Raw genomic sequence first — 19,484 nt, forward strand, 5'->3', positions numbered from 1 at the left:
ATGGTCACACTGTTGTCCGTGGTCACAGATTCACATGGTTTGATAAAGGTACCAACGTTTTCATGCAAAATGGGTTTTATGTATCATAACATGTGTATACATTATGTATGCACATCTTGCATGACATTTGTCCCTCTGCCATTAGCAACATATAAATCTCAAAACAACGTATTATCCAATAGGAACTGAATTTTTTCTGAATTACATTGACCTCTAGCTGGGTGCTTGATGAACTGTACAGACAAAAAAAACCATTAACATGTTTTCAACTCAACATACATTAGTGAAACTGATATCGACAGTATGTGTCTGAAAAGCTGATGGCTTTGGCAATTAAAATTCAAACACATCATGCCACATCATAGGTAGCTTTGAAGATGGCTGAAGAAGGCAAGTGACATGGGTGGAGCTGTTTCCCTTACTGTCGTACTAAATAAATGTGAATACTGTTCAGAAATTGTAATTTTGTGGTGTCAGGGCTGTAGTTCATGGGCAAGATGCTGCAGATCCATGAGTTTGATATCCACAAAATTATTCTTGTCCGATTTATTTCTTCTTGTAATCGGGGAGAAATTTTTTCCATTTCATATTCTGTAAACAGAAATTGAGAAAAAAAAAAACAATTGTCAAATTAAACGTAGTGCCTTCGAACTATCCATCCATCCATCCATCCATCCATCCATCCATCCATCCATCCAGGGTGCTGTTGTGGTCTCAGTTTTGGTTTACTGAGCTGTTGCTGACACTAACTAACTAATGATCTACATTACAGGGAAGAATAGTGAGGGAAGTTGGGTCTCAGGCCTGTAAGTATTTTGTACTAGAATATGGCCAAAGGCATTTTGCAAGAAACAGAAATGGCTTTCAAACTTTTATGGGTGCTAATTCTGTTTCAAATGGTACTTCTGAAGTTGGTTTTTGATGCAGCAGAAACAAAAGACAAAACCTCAAAATGCTTCTTTCATTGAAATTTGGTTATGGAATCCAACCGTTTTGTCTGAGCAGGTTGATGCCCCTGATTGGGAGATATCAATACAAATTTCTATGATTCTACTGCCTTCCATTCTTCTCTGAACTCTTAATTATATCATGAGTAAATTTATTTAATTAAATTGCAAGTTTTCTGTGCCATTACTGTTCTTACTCCTGTTTGTCGTGTTAGACTTACATTTTTGCCCCAAGTGGTTTTGGACATCTTGGTTTTTATGTCCTCCAGTGACTCATAAGTGTTGGCCTGGGCAGCAGGGGCCTGTCCAGGAATCTGCTCATAGGTGTCTGTTTCTGAAGTTGCAGGTTTCCGGGGAACCTCAGCATACATGGCATCTCCCTTGGATGCTGAGCTTCCAGCAGACCCCTCGGTGGCCTGGTACAAGGGGTTCAACTTGGATATTTGGTCCTGATGCTGCTCAAGCGTGGAGCTGCTCAGCCTGGCAGCAGGTCTGGGCTGGTGGAGTGAGTAGGTATGGCATGTGACCCTCTTCACTAGAGTGGGTGAATGAGAGGTTGAAGATGAGAAGGCAGGCCTGCTGACATTGTTTGAATATTCCTGCTCCTCCTCCTCATCCTCAGGAGAGATGTTGTCAAGCCCTGGTAAGGACTTGCTCCTGCTCTCCACTGGAGAGTGACCTGCCCCTGGTGGACCTGCAGGACACAGGTCACCTGGAAAGCTTGTGTTGGACAACAGCACTGACTTGGTGTTTCCTATGAGTCTCTCTGCCCTGGGCACGTCTGTGGGGTTTTCAGTTGGATGTGTGGATCTCTCGCATGGAGACCCGTTAAGGATGAAGCTCAGAGGAACCCCTCTTTTTGGAACTGGAGGTGCAACCTACAAGACATGACAGCTAAGCAATCTATATGACATAAGAGGTGCTCCTAAACTTTTCCGCCATTCAAACCCATATTTCCTCATACATGGAGTTACGCCAGCTCAGTTTAGATCTTAGTCATAAAGCACTTAAAGGATTTGAACATTTTTCAAGTTTCAGTTCATCTGGGGAACTAATTATTATGGCCCATATATGGGCGGAGGCATACAGGAAACCTGGATGAATTATATATTTGATTAAACATGAAAAATAACCTAATCACATAATACATTGTTCATGTATCACAAAGGGACTGTGTTCCCAGAACAGATTTAATCCATTTAAAAACAATTCACAGCATTACTCATCTGCTCCTTGAATATGTCATTTAAGTCAAATGAATCAATGTTTAGAAGCAATGTAATTTTCTGGAATTTTGGAACAGTAATAATTGGTGAAAATGTCAGATTTTGATTATTTTTTTCCTCTGTAATTTCTTACTAACTCTCAGATTCTTTTTTTAATAGAATTTCTTGTTCACTTTTAGCCTTCATGTTCAAGCCCATGTGTGAATTAGCTGCCAGATATACAGTCCTGTATTTCCATCAATAACCAGCTGCTCTTCATACCTGACAGAAGGACTTGGCATCTGCAGACACTGTCCCCGTCAGTTTCCTGTTTTTAGATTTCGGTGGTAGTGCTGGGGGCAGCGGGGTAGGGAGCTGAGTTTGCTGCTGGATCCTTTGGTTTTGGACCGAAACAATGGGAGAATGGTCCTTCTGGTCCCATAGGCTCCGCAGAGCCTGAACACTTACTGCTGATTCTGCTTTAGTGTTGTAAGTCACCACATCGTACACCTCACCCTTATTAACCTGAAGACATGTTCATTCATAAAATACTGACCTCAGTTTGTATCATAAATTGTACACTTTTATGGATTTTTGTTATACAATAAATATAACAAAATTACAACTTTTTCTCATCCAATATATGGTCCTTTCAATATTGCCCAAATACAGTGACATTCTAAATTGTATTACCTTTTAAATAGATTTTATATAATATTTATCAGTAGTTATAACTTTAAATACTATCCATCTTTGTTTATTTTGTTAACACTTCATTTAGAAAAATGATAATTGTGCAGTTGTTAAATCTAATCAAGAGATTGTACCATACACCGACAATCAGCTGTGTATTTACTACTTATATACTTGCTGTGCTCCTGACCTCACAGCAGCTGCCGGTCAGATACTCTCCAAAGGGCTGGATGGGGCTGACTTTGTAGTGCTCTATCAGCTCTGAGAGACTGTGGTACGGCTGACAGTCCCCTGATATAACGAAGAGGCCATCTTCGTTCTGTGTAATGACAAAGTGACGGCACCTGTCTGCACCCCTGCAGAAGAAACTTGCACAAGGTGAGACCAGTAACAGACAGAGAGGACACACAACAGACCAGATTTGTCTCACTTGTAGGACAGGATGTAGCCGATGGCCTTATCACTGAGGCGGATGAGAAAACAGCCCAGAGCTTTATCTCGCAGCAGATCTTCTGCATCCCTTGGGCACAGAGTGACGTATATCCGTTACACACACTGACAAGCAAATTAGGATTAGAAATAAATGTGAGAATGTGAGAAAAGGAAAAACAGCTGTGACTGGTTTCATGGAAGCCACTTTTTAATGGCTGTCCAAGTGACAGAAAAATAATCTACGATCAAGTTGGCAATTGTTCGATTTACCTAATAAAAACCATCATGTTGTTTTCCTAAAATTAGCAAGAAATTATTAAAATATGTAAATCTAAATCAAACTTGTAATATCTACACCATTAAACAGGTCTAAACTGAATATAGGTAAAGTCAAAGGTTAAGATACTACTACTGTTGTAAAATAAGATTAGTTTTTTCTAACAATTCATAAGTGACAATGAAGACTACATTTGTCATTTTACCGTTTTATTTCCATTCCATTTTCATTTAATTTTTTTTCTCTTCCCCTTTTTCATCATTTAGATGCGGTCTTCATTTTTATCGGTTGTATTAGTTTTTTCATGCCACAGACTTCTATTAAAGTAAAGTAAAAGAGCCAACAAAAAGGCAACTTTTATACATTTAAGTATCATGTTCTATACTGCCACATTCACAAGAAAATAATTAAAGTAATTTCTCTTTCCTACCTCTCCATCCTTCAGCACAATATATTTACCTTCTGGCAGTGAAGCCTACAAACCAATCAGGGAAATTTCCATTGTGCAGGATGAGCGGCGCCTGAGTCCCAGTGAACCATCTCAGCACCAGCTCTCGAAGGCCTCCCTCAGGGGCCTCCAGCTGATGGTCGACACCCGACTTCATCTCCATCCTCACGCACTGGTCAGCCCATCAAATGAGCACTTACAAACTGCTGGAACAATCTGTCAGGAGGAAGAGTAAGAGCCTCATTTGACTGTTTCCACTGGCCCTCTGTTCTGTCTGAATGGTGAAATTGTTTCATGTTTATCTATCGATGACTCTGACCTACCTCAATGTGTTGCCCAGTTTATTTTCCTATCTGTTTTCCTTGTACCAGTTCCAATGTGTGGCAGTGTACTTTTTCATTTGTGTGTTTACATCTTTTTCAGCAGTGAAAAGTCAAGGAGCTGATATAGAATGGGGGTTGGGGGTGGGGGTGGTCTTCCTGCTGATTTATGGTGTTGTTATACTTCAACCCAGTCAGGCTTCAGGACAAATGTAGAGTCAGCATTTTCTGTGTGTATGTGAACACATTTGGTCCACTGCAAGTCAACTCAACACAATGCCCCCCTTTTGTGTGTATGTGTGTGTGTTTGCATGTGTGCCACACACATGTGTGCACCTGTGTTTTCTGGTGACATTTGATTCACTGTTAGATAGTGAAGATTGCTTTTTTTAAGCACTAAATGTAAAAATACCCTGAGAACAACCCAAAAAGAACTGTACTTAAAGCAAAAAATAATTTTAGAGATTCAATTCATTAATTTGGAATGGGTATACCAAAATCCATGAGGGGATATGAGTGTGATCTTCTGCTAATATGATAACAACTAAACAAACAACAAATCTCCCCGCAAAGTTAGAAAAAGTTTCATTTCACTTCTAATTAATTGTTTGTTATGCTAAACGAAAAGTGAAATCTCATTGTGATAAAAATATTGAGCTATGCTTTGTTTTCCACAATATTGGTGCTGTATCAGTCTTAGTTCTCACACGTCACACTATCCTGTGGCGGACGAAAATTTGGCAAAAAAATAATTTTTCATAGCTAAATAACCCGGAGCTCATGTCTTAACCTGGGCAGTATCTGTTGAATCCATGCCCAAAACATTCTATCGTTGCCCCCTGCTGTCTAAAACTGGCATCGCACCACACTGATTCAAATAAAGTATTTTATTTTATTAATTATTTTTTTGAAGCGACTCTAAAGACTTTGAAATAAATTAACTGAAAAATATAATGGAAGTATCTGGTTCTTTAAAGCAAAGGGAAAAAGATAACAAAAAAGAAAAATGGGATTTGTGGGCATCAAAATGTCCCTTATAGTTCAAGTTAATTGCATTATAAGAATGGAATTAATAAATGGATGTGTCTGTTACAAAATAAAGAGGTGAATCATTTCATTTTTCTCATTTAACGTGAAAACAAATTGGTCTCCCTAAAAGTACATATTTGATTAAAAAAACAAGATTCATACTACTTTACATTGCAAACTGATAAATGTTTTTTTTTTGAAAAGCAACCTAATGTAAGCATAGTTTGTGTAGTTTTTGTGCATGTGTAATTGTTTTTCTGTAAATATTAGGAAGTTTGGTATCGTTCTATCTTAAGAAGTGACAGTGCTTCTGCGGCTCCTCCGGCGCAGGGGCAAAGTGGGGAGTCGCGGTGTCCGAGTTGAGACGGCAACGACACGGCGGAACAGAGTCAGGCGAGGATTCCACGGTCAACGCCTCTAGTGCTCTTGTTTTTCCATCTTTTTTAGCACGGTAAAGTGTTTTTTTTTTTTTCTTACCCCCACTGCGTCTAATGGTACACAATGCCGGGTAGTATTGATATGGCCTGACATTATGTCACCGATGTAATGACATCACCAGCCGTCAAAATGTGGTCATCTTTTTGTGCTTGCTTTTTGTTTGGAAACCTCATAGCCCAAGGGGGAGGAGGAACAGCTGAGGACTGCAGGCATGGACGTGTTCAAGCAGCAGAGAGTTGAAGATTTCTATGAAATTGGTGAAGAGTTGGGAAGGTACCGTTCAAAACGAATACACCCCGTGTGAGCTGACTGTTCTCACTGAGATGATCATATGAAATGTGATTTCACGATGCATAACTGTTTAACTTCATATGTAAATCACTCATGGGAAATGTAGGTTTTTGAAACAGTCCGTTAATCTTGTGACATTATAGAAATTGAATGTTATGACTTAAAGTGTCAATATGTGGCATTCACACAGATGTTACAGAAGATTAAAATGTCCATAAATCTAACCAGAAAATATGTGTCTAGGTCTGATCGTGTGTCAGTGAGTTGTCAGGTGGGGACAACTGTCTTGCATATCGAGCTGCCTTCCAGAGAAGCAGTCTATCTTTAGCTCCTCTATATCTGCCCTCAGACTGGCTGCAGGACAGAAAGCATAGCATTAGCTTGCAAACCTCTCCAGTGAAACTGTGTAATCTTTTAACACCACATTTTCAACTTTTTGATAATGTGACACTATACAGTAGACAGTGGCATTGAAGCTTTGAAATAGTGAGGCATGATTTTACTGTCTACATTCAGTCATACACAGGTTTGTGTTCATTTGACAGTCAGCAGTTATTTTAAGATAGGGAAATGGCATGAAAGAGTTGGTACTTGGCAAAAAAAACTAAAAGATCTGAAAACATTAAAAATTGGAAATCAATTTAGAAATCACTTAACATGCACCAATAACCTCAACAATCAATAACTTTAACTCAGTAGAAAAAAGTCTTGAAAATGACCACAAAACTTTGGACCAAAACATTTTTAAAACTTGTATCTATAATATGATTGGGTTTACATCAACATAAACTGTAAAATTTTATATCAGCTGTCTTCAAAGTCTTATGATATTGTTTTTCCCCATATCCCCATATGTTTTCTCTATGTCTGAATGTTTCCCTGCTTCCCCCCCCAAATCAAAAAACAATTGAGTTAATTGAGAACTCTACCCAGATGCGTGGATGAGAGAGTGAATGATTGTGTTTCTCAATATGGGACCCTTTCATTAACTGCTAACTGGTCTAGAGTGAACCCTGCCTCACACGAAATGACAGCAAGAATAGGCTCCAGCCTCACTGTGACCCTGAGTGCAGGACAAGGGGTATAGAAAATAAAAAAGAAGCAACCTGAAAAATAATTTTCTGATTCCCCTGCTTACTATACTTAATCAGAATCTACACAATGGTCCATGTTTTCAAACAACGAAAATCATATCTTTGCTTTCGTTTATGAGTACTTTATTACGCGTCACCAAGATGTGTGGGCTGAATAACTCCAGAGTTACATGGTTCACAGAGAAGCCATAAACTATGCAATGATAGAAATCCAAAAAAGTTAGAATGAAAACATTACACACCACATGGGTAGTTCACAAAATGTCACCATGTAGGCCAAAGTCAGTAATTAAAAACTGCTGAAATATTCAAAAATGGTTTCCAATTATCCCAATTGAATAACTCCTTTTTCTTAGAGCTCCAGGTTCTATACAGTCACTGTGACAAATACTCTTTTCTTCTCCAGCCTTGGTAAATTTATTCAGTCTTTCCACCTCTTGTGTTTCAGTGGTCAGTTTGCTATTGTAAAGCAATGCTGCCAGAGGAGCACTGGACTTCAGTTTGCTGCTAAGTTTATTAAGAAGCGCCAGAGCCTGGCCAGCTCTCGTGGTGTCCGCTTTGAGGAGATTGAGCGGGAGGTGGACATCCTTCAACGTGTTCAACACCCCAACATCGTCAGGCTACACAACGTCTACGAGAACCGTACAGATGTTGTGCTCATTCTGGAGTTGTGAGTGCCACAGGTTGGGGCGGAGCTCAAACCAATTAATTCTGTGCACAGTATTTAATTTTAATGAAGTTCTAAATAGTGGCAGTGCCAAAAGCAATGCGGTACTTGATTCCCATTATTGCAAATCTTTAGTTCCAAGGTTTTGAGTTCAGGTAATATTGAATCCCAATTCCTGTGACTAGAGTAGCATAAACTAAATGTCAGACTTTCAAGTGCTTACTTTAATGAGGAATAAGATGCTACAACTTTACCAGAATGATATTTTTTACCGCATTGTCACTTTTGTCATCGAAGCTTTTGGCATAGTGTTAACAACACATGGTTTACTAAAAAGCCTGTCTCCTTTGTTTTAGATTTTCACAAGTCTCTCCAGAAAGTGGTGACTAATACATCGATTTGAGCATATTCCAATACTTTCCTCAGCAATGTTTCTGATGATAAAACATCAACATTCCAGCATCAGTGGTTAAGTTGTGATTCACTTATTAAAACAGTGGAAATCATATGAATGTCCATGTGACAAGTATGACAGAAGTTTCTTGTATCATATTAAGTAATCAAACAAGGCATCTCTTTTGAAGAACAAGCTTCCTTATTTTTATGCCAATTAACTATGTCTACCACTTTTGCACTTTCTCTTTGACAACAAACTTTTATTTTGAAGCCTCTCCAAACACTGGCGTTTTCTAAGTCTAGTCAGTGATGGAACCATTAACTCTTAGATTACTAGAACAACACACTACCACCTGAGCCACACCTTCCTCTTTATGAAAGTAGACTGATATCTGCAGCTGAATTAGAAATGTCTATTCTAGGGTCTCTGGAGGTGAACTGTTTGACTTCCTGGCCCAGAAAGAGTCTTTGAGTGAAGAAGAGGCTACCCAGTTCATCAAGCAAATCCTTGAAGGAGTTAACTACCTGCACTCCCACAAAATAGCCCACTTTGATCTGAAGGTTTGTCTAAACAGAGCTAGCTTATTCACTTTGTGAGCTTGTGTTGGAGGTATGACTCAGCCCACTGAAATAGACTGAAAATGCACAATGACCTCAATGCGAAAATAGATATTAATGTATTAATACTATCACTTAATAATGAAGGTGAACTAATGTGTATGTTTTTCAACATAAAACATACATTATACCTGTTTGACACATTATTTTATTCTCTGCATCAAGGCACAGATAATTTTCTGATCATAAAATATTGTTTTCATCACATTTTCATCTGTCATTCCCATCATCATTGTCTATGTGTATAGTTTTTTAATCTGTAATGCCATCTCAAATACTTATAAAAAGCTTCTGAACAAATGCATGATTTTAACAGATATCATGATTCATATTCAAATCAAAGGTCTTTCCTGTAGCTTTTTTTCATTCTGTCAGCAATAATAACTCACAAATGTATATAGTTTACAGCCTGGCAACATATTACTACCTGAATGTTCATTTGTTCATTTGCAGCTGATATTTTTCATGACAGTTATCAATATTGTAACACTTTGGTAGCTAGACATGGGTGAACTAAAATTGTATATACACTATTATATGTATATGGTGTTTTTCTCCATTTAAAATTAGTATTGGGAGAACGGTATAATAATCCCTTACTGACCTCATGTCTGGTGTTTGTGTTTCATGCAGCCTGAAAATATTATGCTCTTGGACAAGAATGCACCTTTGCCGAGAATCAAACTCATTGACTTTGGTCTTGCCCATAAGATTGAAGCTGGAGTAGAGTTCAAAAACATTTTCGGGACCCCAGAGTTTGTAGGTAAGAAACTAACAATTGAGCAACTAATTTTAGTTGCTGATTTAGTTAAAATCTTTTCGTCTGTTTGAAGCACCTGAGATTGTGAATTATGAACCCCTTGGACTGGAAGCAGACATGTGGAGCATCGGGGTCATCACCTACATCCTGCAAGTGAACCACATCCGCTACCACAATGCAGCTTGTATGTTTTGATTTATTACCCCACTTAACAGAATGGTAAAGGTTGCTCCCCCCACATTTTGTTTCAGGTTAAGTGGTGCTTCACCCTTCCTGGGAGAGACCAAACAAGACACGCTGAAAAACATCTCCACCATAAATTACGAATTTGATGAGGAGTTCTTTGGCCACACCAGTGAACTGGCCAAGAAATTCATCAGCCAGCTGCTGGAGAGGGACAAGAAGTAAGCTCTATATTTAGTGCAGATCTAGGTTGGGGCTTGGCTATATGTTACATGTTATCTGTGTTATCAAATCCTGAATTTTATTTGTTTCAAAAATCCTGGATTCAATGTACTATCTACATCAAGACATGGATTTACCTTAAAATAGTTAGGAATTACCTCTCTATCTGCCTCAACAAAACTTTGATTTTCTATCCATATCATGCCAGTAATTAGTAGCTAATAGGTTCTTGATTACAACTAAATGACCTGCGACTTTTCTAATCAGTGGATTTTTTTATTTCAAGCTAAGATCTACAAATCCGTGTTTTGCCTCAGTAGCTAGTTTAAAGCCTGCAGTACATTATAATCAATTTTAATTTTCGACACTTATAGTTTTATCACTGCTTACTAAGACACTTTATAGTTTCACTGAAACACTTTATAGTTTATAGTTTATTTTTATTTCTAATTCTGCCTTTCTTTTATTATTTATTACTGTTATATTTTCTGTAACTCTGGCACTGCAATTTCCTTCGCGATTAATAAAGTTGTTCTTATTCTTATTCTTATTCTTAATGACTAAAATACCACTAACCAGGGTGAGGCCTGCGTCATAGCAACACTCTCAAGGGCAGTCCCGTGTGGTGTAAAATTGCATAATCTTACTACAATGGCATCACTCATTCATAATTATGATATTAAAGCAACGTGATTTTTTTGTGTTGTTTTTTCCATTATAGGAAGAGATTGACAATACAAGAAGCGCTTAATCACCCATGGATCAAGGTAAGGATTTCCTCTAAATCTTAAAAATGTGTAAAATTATCACAAATAATTATCACCAACATCAAGAAAATAAGCTGAATAGAGAACAAAGCATGTACTGTTATTTTAAAGGACTTTAATTACATCTGAAACATATAGTTTTTACAAAATTTCAATTGAGCAAAATCTGACTGTTCTTAATACTAATTACAAAATCTACTCAAATAGATATTGTGTTATTTTAATATCTCAAAAGTGACCACTCAAAGCTTTGATAGAACTTTTCAACAACACCCTTCTCTAAAAATCGATAATCTGAATCCAACAGGGCATTTGAAAAATACGTACTGTATTTGGCCAAGTACAGAGGTCATACAGTAGCTTTAGGCACTGTGGAAGGGAATGTTGCCAAATTTGAATGGCATATGTAAACTGTAGCCTCACTCTGTGCAGGAGCTTTTGTGACACTCTTTTCAAGGTGCTCATCCCTGTGTCTCTAACCTGTTTGGGGTGGAGATACTGTTATTTTGGGAATATGGACAAGCATCAATCAAAATGTATATGCAAAACTATATATGTGTTGATCAAATCAGCGCATATGCTTGCTACAGCACCTTGACTTTCAAGTTCTAGTACCAAGTTGGCTGTTGTAGGTGGTTCATTTTGAAAATCTTGTTATGGTCTGTGGTATTAGTTGACTTAAAGGACAGTTTTTTCCAAAATAACAAGTTGGGTAGAACAACACAACATACTTTTTCATTTGGAACTGCTGTTCAGTCCTTACTTGATTGCAGTGGGATTTAAAGAATTTAAAGATATATAAATAAATGAATAAATAAATAGATAATAATAACAAAACTTAACAGCAGGCCTCCTCTCACAGGTTTCATAGTTCAGTTCCTCGGAGCAGGAAGAGGTGGATATCGATCGCATACCATCTGTCATTTTTTAAAAAAGGCTATATTGTTGCGATATAGTCCTAGATATGTGTCCCAAATAAAAGAACATTGTGTACAAAATAAGAGGATGTAGTTTCGTAATAAGCAAAAAATAAAAGTTGCGTAAAATTTGACCCACCCTAACTCCTGATAATCCTTGGACTTTGATGCTGACAGTTTCCTTTGGACACGGAGATAATGTAAAGTCTGCAGATAAGATTGAGCAACCAGACCATGGTTTTGAAAAGGACTACTGCCAAACTTTTTAATATAATTTGTTGGCACAACAGGAAATGGAGAAACCAGGCATACAATATCTGTAGCCACAAAAATAATCTAGCTCAGGCCTGGCCAACCTGTGGCTCCTGAGCCGCATGCGGCTCTTAAGTTCATGCTGAATTTTGTGTTTTTACTTGTGCAATCACGTGCTGCTCCTGTGTTCTTCGCGCACAGTTAAAAAAAAACAACACAAAAATCAACATCCGCACGCATGTGCCGCATGTGGCTTGTGAGCCACAGGTTGGCCAGGCCTGATCTAGATGATAATTTTGGTGCGAACCTATCCTCTAACCACTGTTTAAATAGAAACATAATAAATACATATAGAGATTGTATTCTGGACTCCCATTGACTCTCCTTTCTTTGAATCCTGAAGTCCAATGAACACAAGGAGGAAAATAAAGCCCAAGAGCCAAAGAAACGAGAGCTCCGTCAGCTGAAGACCAAGCGACTGAGAGAGTACACCATCAAGTCTCACTCCAGCATGCCACCAAATAACACATATGTAAACTTTGAGCGTTTTGCCCAGGTGGTGGAGGATATTGACCAGATGGAGAGCTCCTTTGTGAGCCTGGCAGCCACCCATGACTCTCTGCAAGAGGACATTGACGCAATGGTCTCTATATACAACGAAAAGGAGGCCTGGTACAAGGAGGAGAGTGAGGGCATGCGTCATGAGCTCTCGCAGATCCGTTATGAATTCCGGAAGGTGGAGGCCATGAAGCGAAGTTTACAGGATGACATGCAGGCTTTTAGCTCCAGCCTCAGCAGCGTCAATAGCCGCTACCAGGAGAGGCAAAACCACTTTGATGAGCTGCAACTTGAGCTTAGCCATGAGCTGCAGTGGGTACAGGAGATGATGGGCTCATTTCCCACTGAAGGAGGTTGTGGAGGTTATTCCAGCTTCTCCAATGTTTTCAACAACGATGTGAATGAAGCCCTGAAGGAGCTGCTAAATCGCTCATGTGGAGGAGAGCTGCTGTCTGGCATCAACCTGGACTTAACTGAGCCTGGCCAGCAGAGATAGATGCTCGTGTGTGTGTGTGTGTGTGTGTGTGTGTTTGTGTGTGTGTGTGTGTGTGTGTGTGTGTGTGTGTGTGTGTGTGTGTGTGTGTGTGTGTGTGTGTGTGTGTGTGTGTGTGTGTGTGTGTGTGTGTGTGTGTGTGTGTGTGTGTGTGTGTTGAAATTCTAACCTAACCTGAGAACCATTTTTTGTAGATCCTTGGCTATTAACAAATACGCTAAATTATCAGTCAGCTTTAATGTCAATTTTGCCATAAGTTTCGCACATACAGAGGATCGAGGTGCCACTTCTCTAAGAGCCACGGTGCAAATTACAAAAAAAAATTATAAATAGTTCACAGATAAAAGGAATTTATAATGAGGTGGTATGGTTATTGCGAAGTGAAAAAAGTTAAGGTACAGCAGTATTTAAAGTGACAGCAGTCAAACAAAAAAAGTACAGGTGCAGAAATCAACAGTTTCTGTGTGAGTGGGTGAGCCCATGAGGTAGTTATAATTATAATTATAGTTATTTTGCTTTTTTCCTGAATGGTTACTTTTCCTTATTCACCGATGTATTTGTAGCAGCTCATGGAGCTGTTCTACTGGCTGTGTTCAGAAATGATCTGCTTTTGATTTTTTTTCTCCATTTCCTGAATTTTATTTAAAAATTCTAACTTCTATTGCTTTAAACTTGAGCTTTATTTTCCTCAGTACTCTGAACTTTAACAAAACTCTAATCATGACTTCATGTTTTTGTAGCCTTCTCGACTTTTTTGTCTGCTGCGAGTGGCATTCCATCTAGCAGTATGTTTTGCAGTGGCAAAGGCTGCTTGACTAGTTTTACGCATGTTGAAGCTTGTTCTGCCCAACATCCCCAAGTATGGGCCATCTGAAGTAAACAGATGATTGATAAAATGATGGTTACAGGTTTTGATCAGCGTTACTACGGTAATGTTTTTTCAAACACTGATAAAATAAAACCACCCGACATTCTTGACCCAATTGCAGTGGACTATAATGATTTGCAGTGATTCTCTGCTTATTTCTAACTGTTACTATGTATTCATTTATTTAGTTATTTATTTATTGCTTTTTTTTGTTCACTTCTTGATGTCTCTGAATTCCTGCTGATAGCTATGGTAACACTGGGCTCTGATCACACAGATGTACATGTTTACTTTGTTACATGTACCTAACCTTCACTCAAGTAACTATGCTTCAGTATCTCCCACAAACCAGCACAGACATTACTTTCTCTGGGTAAAGAAAAGACTGAAGATTTTTCGAGGGGTGCGATGAAGAAAGAATTCTACTGATGAATTCTTGAACAACAACAACATTTCCATTCAAACACCTAAAAAATAATCAAAACGCTGAGGTGCACGTTCGGATGATTTAGACGACTGCTGTCAAGGGTTGAAAAAAATCAAGGCAAAAGAAAAACCTCGGTTAACGTTCCAGCACTTCGATGATTTAACTGCTCACACAAATTGGTTTTGTGTTGTATGCCCCCTTGGATGTCCTCTAACAATGTTTAAGAAGATCTCAAAGATTGCAACAGTCAAACAAGTCTTGAGGGTATTTTGATATGGTCAGAGTAGATGTCTGTGCAAAGTATCGCAAACAATTCTATGTGATAAGAATACTAAGCTTTAATTTACTTGATCTAGAATTTTCATTGTATCGCAAGAGGAATACCCATACATGTAATACACATGTTTCTACTTTTGCTTCTCTTCGTCATCCAAGTTCACCTAAGGACAACATTCATTATTTTATCTCTGATATACACCATCACAATTGCTGGCATTTTTTTTTTGGTTCACAAAAAAATCGATCCGTTCCAAATTATATTTGTCCACTATCAAGCATGAGGTTAATTTTATCAAGTGGTCTTAAGTTCAAAGTAGTTTTCTCATAAACAGTTCACATACTAGGTATTCTTATATAATCTGTCAGATGTAGACTTGCAGATGAAGATTTCAACTGTACTTTTTTACAAGAGGCCATATGAAGCTGCCTTTATAAATATATTATGCAAAAGTAGTACCCTCAAAGTAACCTTTGAGTACGCAATTACATTATATTGCAAGTAGATCCTGAAGTATTTTCGAAGTTAATTTTTTGCGATATTGATATTGATACACTTTGAGCCCACTGAATTTGTAAATTTACATTTCTATTATACAGATGAGCCTTTTCTTTAACATGCTGAGAAAAATGTTTTTTGAAAAATCATTGTCAAGGCTGTTAAGAATTAATCTTTATGTGCCCCTCCATGAGCTGCCACCTTACCGTGGTGGAGGGGTTTGCGTGTCCCATTGATCCTGGGAGGTATGTTGTCTGTAGCTTTATGGCCCTGGAAAGGTCATCCAAGGTAAACTGGTCCCACGTGAGGGACCAGTGTGGCTCCGAAGACCTCCCATGGCGAAGAAAATCATTGGACCCAGTTTTCCCTTGCCCAGACGTGAGTCACCGGGCCCCCCCCCCCCCCCCGGAGCCATGCCCGGATACGGAGCTCAGCAGCGAGCAGCTGGTTGCTGGGTCTCTACCCATGGGGCTCGCCCAGGCACAGCCCGAAGGAACAACATGGGCTGTAGTTGCTGAAGCAGTCAAAAAACTCTTCAGTAGCGGGGCCCCAGGGGGTGGATGAGGTCTGCCCTGGGTTCCTCAAGGCTCTGGATGCTGTGGGGCTGCCCTGGCTGACACGCCTCTGCCGCAGTGCGTGGATGTCGAGGAAAGTGTCGCTGGACTGACAGACCGAGATGGTGATCACCCTTTTTAAAAAGGGGGATCGGTGGGTGTGCTCCAACTACAGGGGAATCACACTCAGCCTCCCTTGTAAGGTCTCTAAAGCGGTGCTAGAGAAGAGGGTTCGTCAGGTCGTTGAACCTCAGATTCAAGAGGAGCAGTGTGGTTTTCGTCTTGGATGTGGAACAGTAGACCAGCTCTATATCCTCGGCAGAATCCTCAAGGGGGCATGGGAGTTTGCCCAACCAGTCTACATGTGTTTTTTTGGACCTGGATAAGGCATTCAACCGTGTCCCGCGGGAAATACTGCGGAGGGGTGCTCCGGAAGTATGGGGTACCAAACCCCGTCATACGGGCTGTTCAGCCCCTGTATGATTGGTGTCGGAGCTTGGTTTGTATTGCTGGTTGTAAGTCGGACCCATTTCCGGTGAGAGTTGGTCTCCACCAGGGCTGCCCTTTGTCCCTGATTCTGTTCATAACTTTTATGGACAGAATTTCCAGGTGCAGCCAGGGTGTCGAGGGGATCCAGTTCGGTAGCCGCAGGGTCAAGTCTCTGCTTTTTGCATATGATGAGGTTCTGTTTGGTTCATCAGGCCATGATCTCCAGCTCTCACTGGAACGGTTTGCAGCCGCGTGTGAAGCGGCCGGGATGAGGATCAGCACCTTCTTAACCGCAAATGGGTGGAATGCCCACTCCGAGTCGGGGAAGAGGTTCTGCCCTAAGTGGAGGAGTTCAAGTATCTCAGGGTCTTGTTCACGAGTGAGCGAAGGAAGGAACGGGAGATCGACAGGCGGATCAGTGCGGTGTCTGCAATGATGCGGATTCTGTACCAGTCTGTTGTGGTGAAGAGGGAGCTGAGCCAAAAGGCAAAGCTCTGAATCTACCGGTCGATTTACGTTCCCACCCACACGTATGGTCATGAGCTGTCAGTAGTGACTGAAAGAACGAGATTGCGGATACAAGTGCCAAGATGAGTTTCCTCCACAGGGCATCCAGACTCTCCTGTAGAGTTAGGGTGATAAGTTTGGTCATCCGGGAGGACCTTGGAGTAAAGCTGATGCTCCTCCGCATAGAGAGGAGCCAGATGAGGTGGCTCAGGCATCTGGTCAGGATGCCTCCTGGACGCCTCCGGGGGGAGGTATTCCGGGCCTGTCCATCTGGGAGGAGACCTTGGGGAAGACCCAGGACACACTGGAGAGATCATGTCTCCAAGCTGGCCTGGGAACGCCTCGGGGTCCCCCTAGAGGAGCTAGACCATGTGGCAGGGGAGAGGAGGTCTAGGCCTCACTGCTTCGCTACTGCCCCCTCAACCCGACTCCAGATAAGTGGGAGAAGATGGATGGATGAATATATTTGTGATCTATTGACTCTCTGTTACTTATGCCAAATACACTGATACTTTTCTCATTCGTGGAGTAACAGTTAAAGAGTACACAGAACCACTCTAACAAGTACTTGAAAAGTACTGAGTAAAACCACAGACAGCCATTTAGAAAAAGTGTTTTTAGAAGGTTTCCTGTTGGTGTCGAGTGCAATTGTTCAAAATTGTTGTCAAAGCAGGGAAAACAGTCTTTCTAGTCCAGTTTGTTACATCACAACTGTGTAATTGCAAAATTGTAGCCTGAATTACCCTAAGACAGACTGGGGTGAAGGCATCAGGCGTCAGCTTCCAAACTTCTGAGATTGAAATTTACGTCTTCACGCTGTCGAAGAGACAAAAAAAGAAAGACTGCTGAATCATCTCAGGCATGTCGGCAACAGGCTTTTCTTTTGTCACAGCCATGATACGCAATGTGTTGCCAATAGGAATAATGCACTGGAACAGATTAGGAATTATAAGCCCCTTGTAGATGAAACCGCAAGAAGGAGAAATCAACACCAGCATATATTTCTGGTGCCAAGATGTAGATTCTCATTACTATCCTGAGAGTACATAATTTGATCGAGCTAAGAACGCAGACCATGATCAGAATATAAAAATAGATACATCTTCCATGCAAAGCAGAAATTAAAAAGGAAAACAATATATCCTTAAGCTATAGTAGATCAAAGTGACACATTTAATTTCTTTTACAGAATAGAACAAACCTCAGAGAAAATGCAACATTGAGTACCATACGGCTGTGTGTATAAGAAGGCAAAATGGGTGGAAAAACAACTGAAATACCATCTCATCTAAACTGGGGGCTGAACAAAAACAGATCTGTGCAGCAGCAGCCATTGTGACTTGGCTATCATGAATCAATATGGTGAAGTAGCTAGTTGTAATAGATAAGTAACAGAATTAAGTTTTGTCAGATGTGCTGTTTTCTGTCTTATTTTGGTAAAATTCACCATCTGTTTTTTTTTTTCTTACTATCCAAAATTATCAGTCTGCCTCATCGAGACAGAGTGCATCTGTTCCAGCAAGACTGAGATAGTTACAAGAGGAATAGAACTAATACTCAATTTCTTCCGGAATCAATAAAGTATTTCCGATTTTCATTCTGATAAGTCTTTTTCCAGCTGAACATTGTGTAGGATTCAAACATGTGGACATATGAGAACCATGAGAAGTAGAAAGTTTTATTTTGATTGTACAGTCACAGTGAAAGTAAAGTATCCGCTATACTTTTCCTGTGGTGTTACTCACCACATTATAGGGCCTATAATGTAGAAACTTGATATTGGTTACTGAAACATGGAGGGACAGCCAATCAGCTATGGGTAAACATGCAAACTCCACAAAGAAAATAAATGAAAACAAAAAAAGGCAAAATTCCAAAAAATGAAAATGGTCTTGGGCCTCTGAAGCCGTGCATATCATTATGGCTTATATTTAGAAAATGAACTCATACATTTCAGTATTTCTTTGGGTATTGTTGTTATAATAAATGTTTTAATTAGATTATTCAGGCCAATCTTTTGCCAGATCATAACGCACAGTGCTGAATTAAATTATATTTTCTTTTCTGGTATAACCCATAAAATAAACAATCGTCCAAACCACACATGAAGTTCTGGTTATTGTCAATAGGGAATCAATGAGCCCTCTAAGCCAATGCAAATCTAGCTGCATGGACTATATTTTGTGATTATATCAACTGAAGAGGAAGCGTAAATAAAACATCGAAGGTAAAAACTGCTTATTAAGAAATGGTCTTTGTGTCAAATTTAAATTGGATCCCCAAGGTGGACCAACACCTTATCATTACTTAACCTTATTTCGGTACCATGCTCTACACACAGACTGGCCCAGATTGACTGTTAACTCTCACCCGCAATAATAAGTGGTGTCCACTCTCTTGTACATTATGTTTCCTAATGGTAACTGCTTGCTATCACACATTTTATATGTGTATAAAATTGTGGTGAACTGGGATTAACAAAGTAACAATTGGAGTTAAGGATAATATGCTCTCAGTGTTATGTTCTTTAGAAAATTATTTCAATTCAGTCCATTAACAGCAGAAACCCGAGGGAGCTCTTTCAGCACTAACAATTAGACTGTGGGTGCAACCCCCCGCGAGACAACAACTAAAAGTGCAGGTTAGTGTCAGACATCAAGCACAACATTGTATAGCTTTTCAACAATGGAATTCTCTAACACAGATCCATGAGAGGTTCCCAATCACCCCAGAAGTACCCCAGGATTTTGGGGTTCTGCCGGCCAGTCTCCCCACTGCATGCTGCATAGCCCCCACCAAGCGTGTTAGTTGTCCTCAGCAACCTTAGCATTCATAATAAAGTCCTTAAAGCGGTCCT

At 39.8% G+C, this 19,484-nt stretch overlaps 2 protein-coding genes across 4 annotated transcripts; one reads left to right on the forward strand and one right to left on the reverse strand.

Moving 5' to 3' along the window:
* Positions 1–185: 185 nt before the first annotated feature.
* sh2d7 (SH2 domain containing 7) lies at positions 186–4,387 on the reverse strand. Of its 3 annotated transcripts, XM_086143860.1 has the most exons (7): positions 4,326–4,387; positions 4,014–4,218; positions 3,276–3,365; positions 3,036–3,201; positions 2,435–2,677; positions 1,169–1,825; positions 186–591 (listed from the first exon to the last, which is right to left on the reverse strand). In XM_086143860.1, the coding sequence occupies exons 2-7, from the start codon at positions 4,163–4,165 to the stop codon at positions 547–549; spliced, it is 1,353 nt and encodes a 450-aa protein (XP_085999986.1). In that variant the 5' UTR covers positions 4,166–4,218; positions 4,326–4,387; the 3' UTR covers positions 186–546. The 3 variants fall into 3 exon arrangements, with proteins under 3 accessions (XP_085999986.1, XP_085999983.1, XP_085999985.1); XM_086143857.1 differs by lacking the exon at positions 4,326–4,387 and having other exon boundaries at positions 3,985–4,054; XM_086143859.1 differs by lacking the exon at positions 4,326–4,387 and having other exon boundaries at positions 3,036–3,164; positions 3,262–3,365; positions 3,985–4,054.
* Positions 2,568–13,987, forward strand: dapk2a (death-associated protein kinase 2a). The gene is made up of 12 exons (XM_086143856.1): positions 2,568–2,641; positions 3,043–3,223; positions 4,000–4,233; positions 5,682–5,802; positions 5,965–6,062; positions 7,623–7,844; positions 8,660–8,798; positions 9,489–9,618; positions 9,689–9,764; positions 9,867–10,019; positions 10,742–10,787; positions 12,360–13,987. Exons 5-12 carry the CDS (start codon positions 6,001–6,003, stop codon positions 13,008–13,010), a joined length of 1,479 nt encoding a protein of 492 aa, XP_085999982.1. The 5' UTR covers positions 2,568–2,641; positions 3,043–3,223; positions 4,000–4,233; positions 5,682–5,802; positions 5,965–6,000; the 3' UTR covers positions 13,011–13,987.
* The last annotated feature ends 5,497 nt before the right edge of the window (positions 13,988–19,484 follow it).

The sequence above is a fragment of the Fistularia commersonii genome, chromosome 3 (assembly GCF_037954325.1).
Source record: "Fistularia commersonii isolate RoL2024-O1a breed Wild chromosome 3, RoL_Fcom_v1.0, whole genome shotgun sequence".
Lineage (NCBI taxonomy): Eukaryota > Metazoa > Chordata > Actinopteri > Syngnathiformes > Fistulariidae > Fistularia > Fistularia commersonii.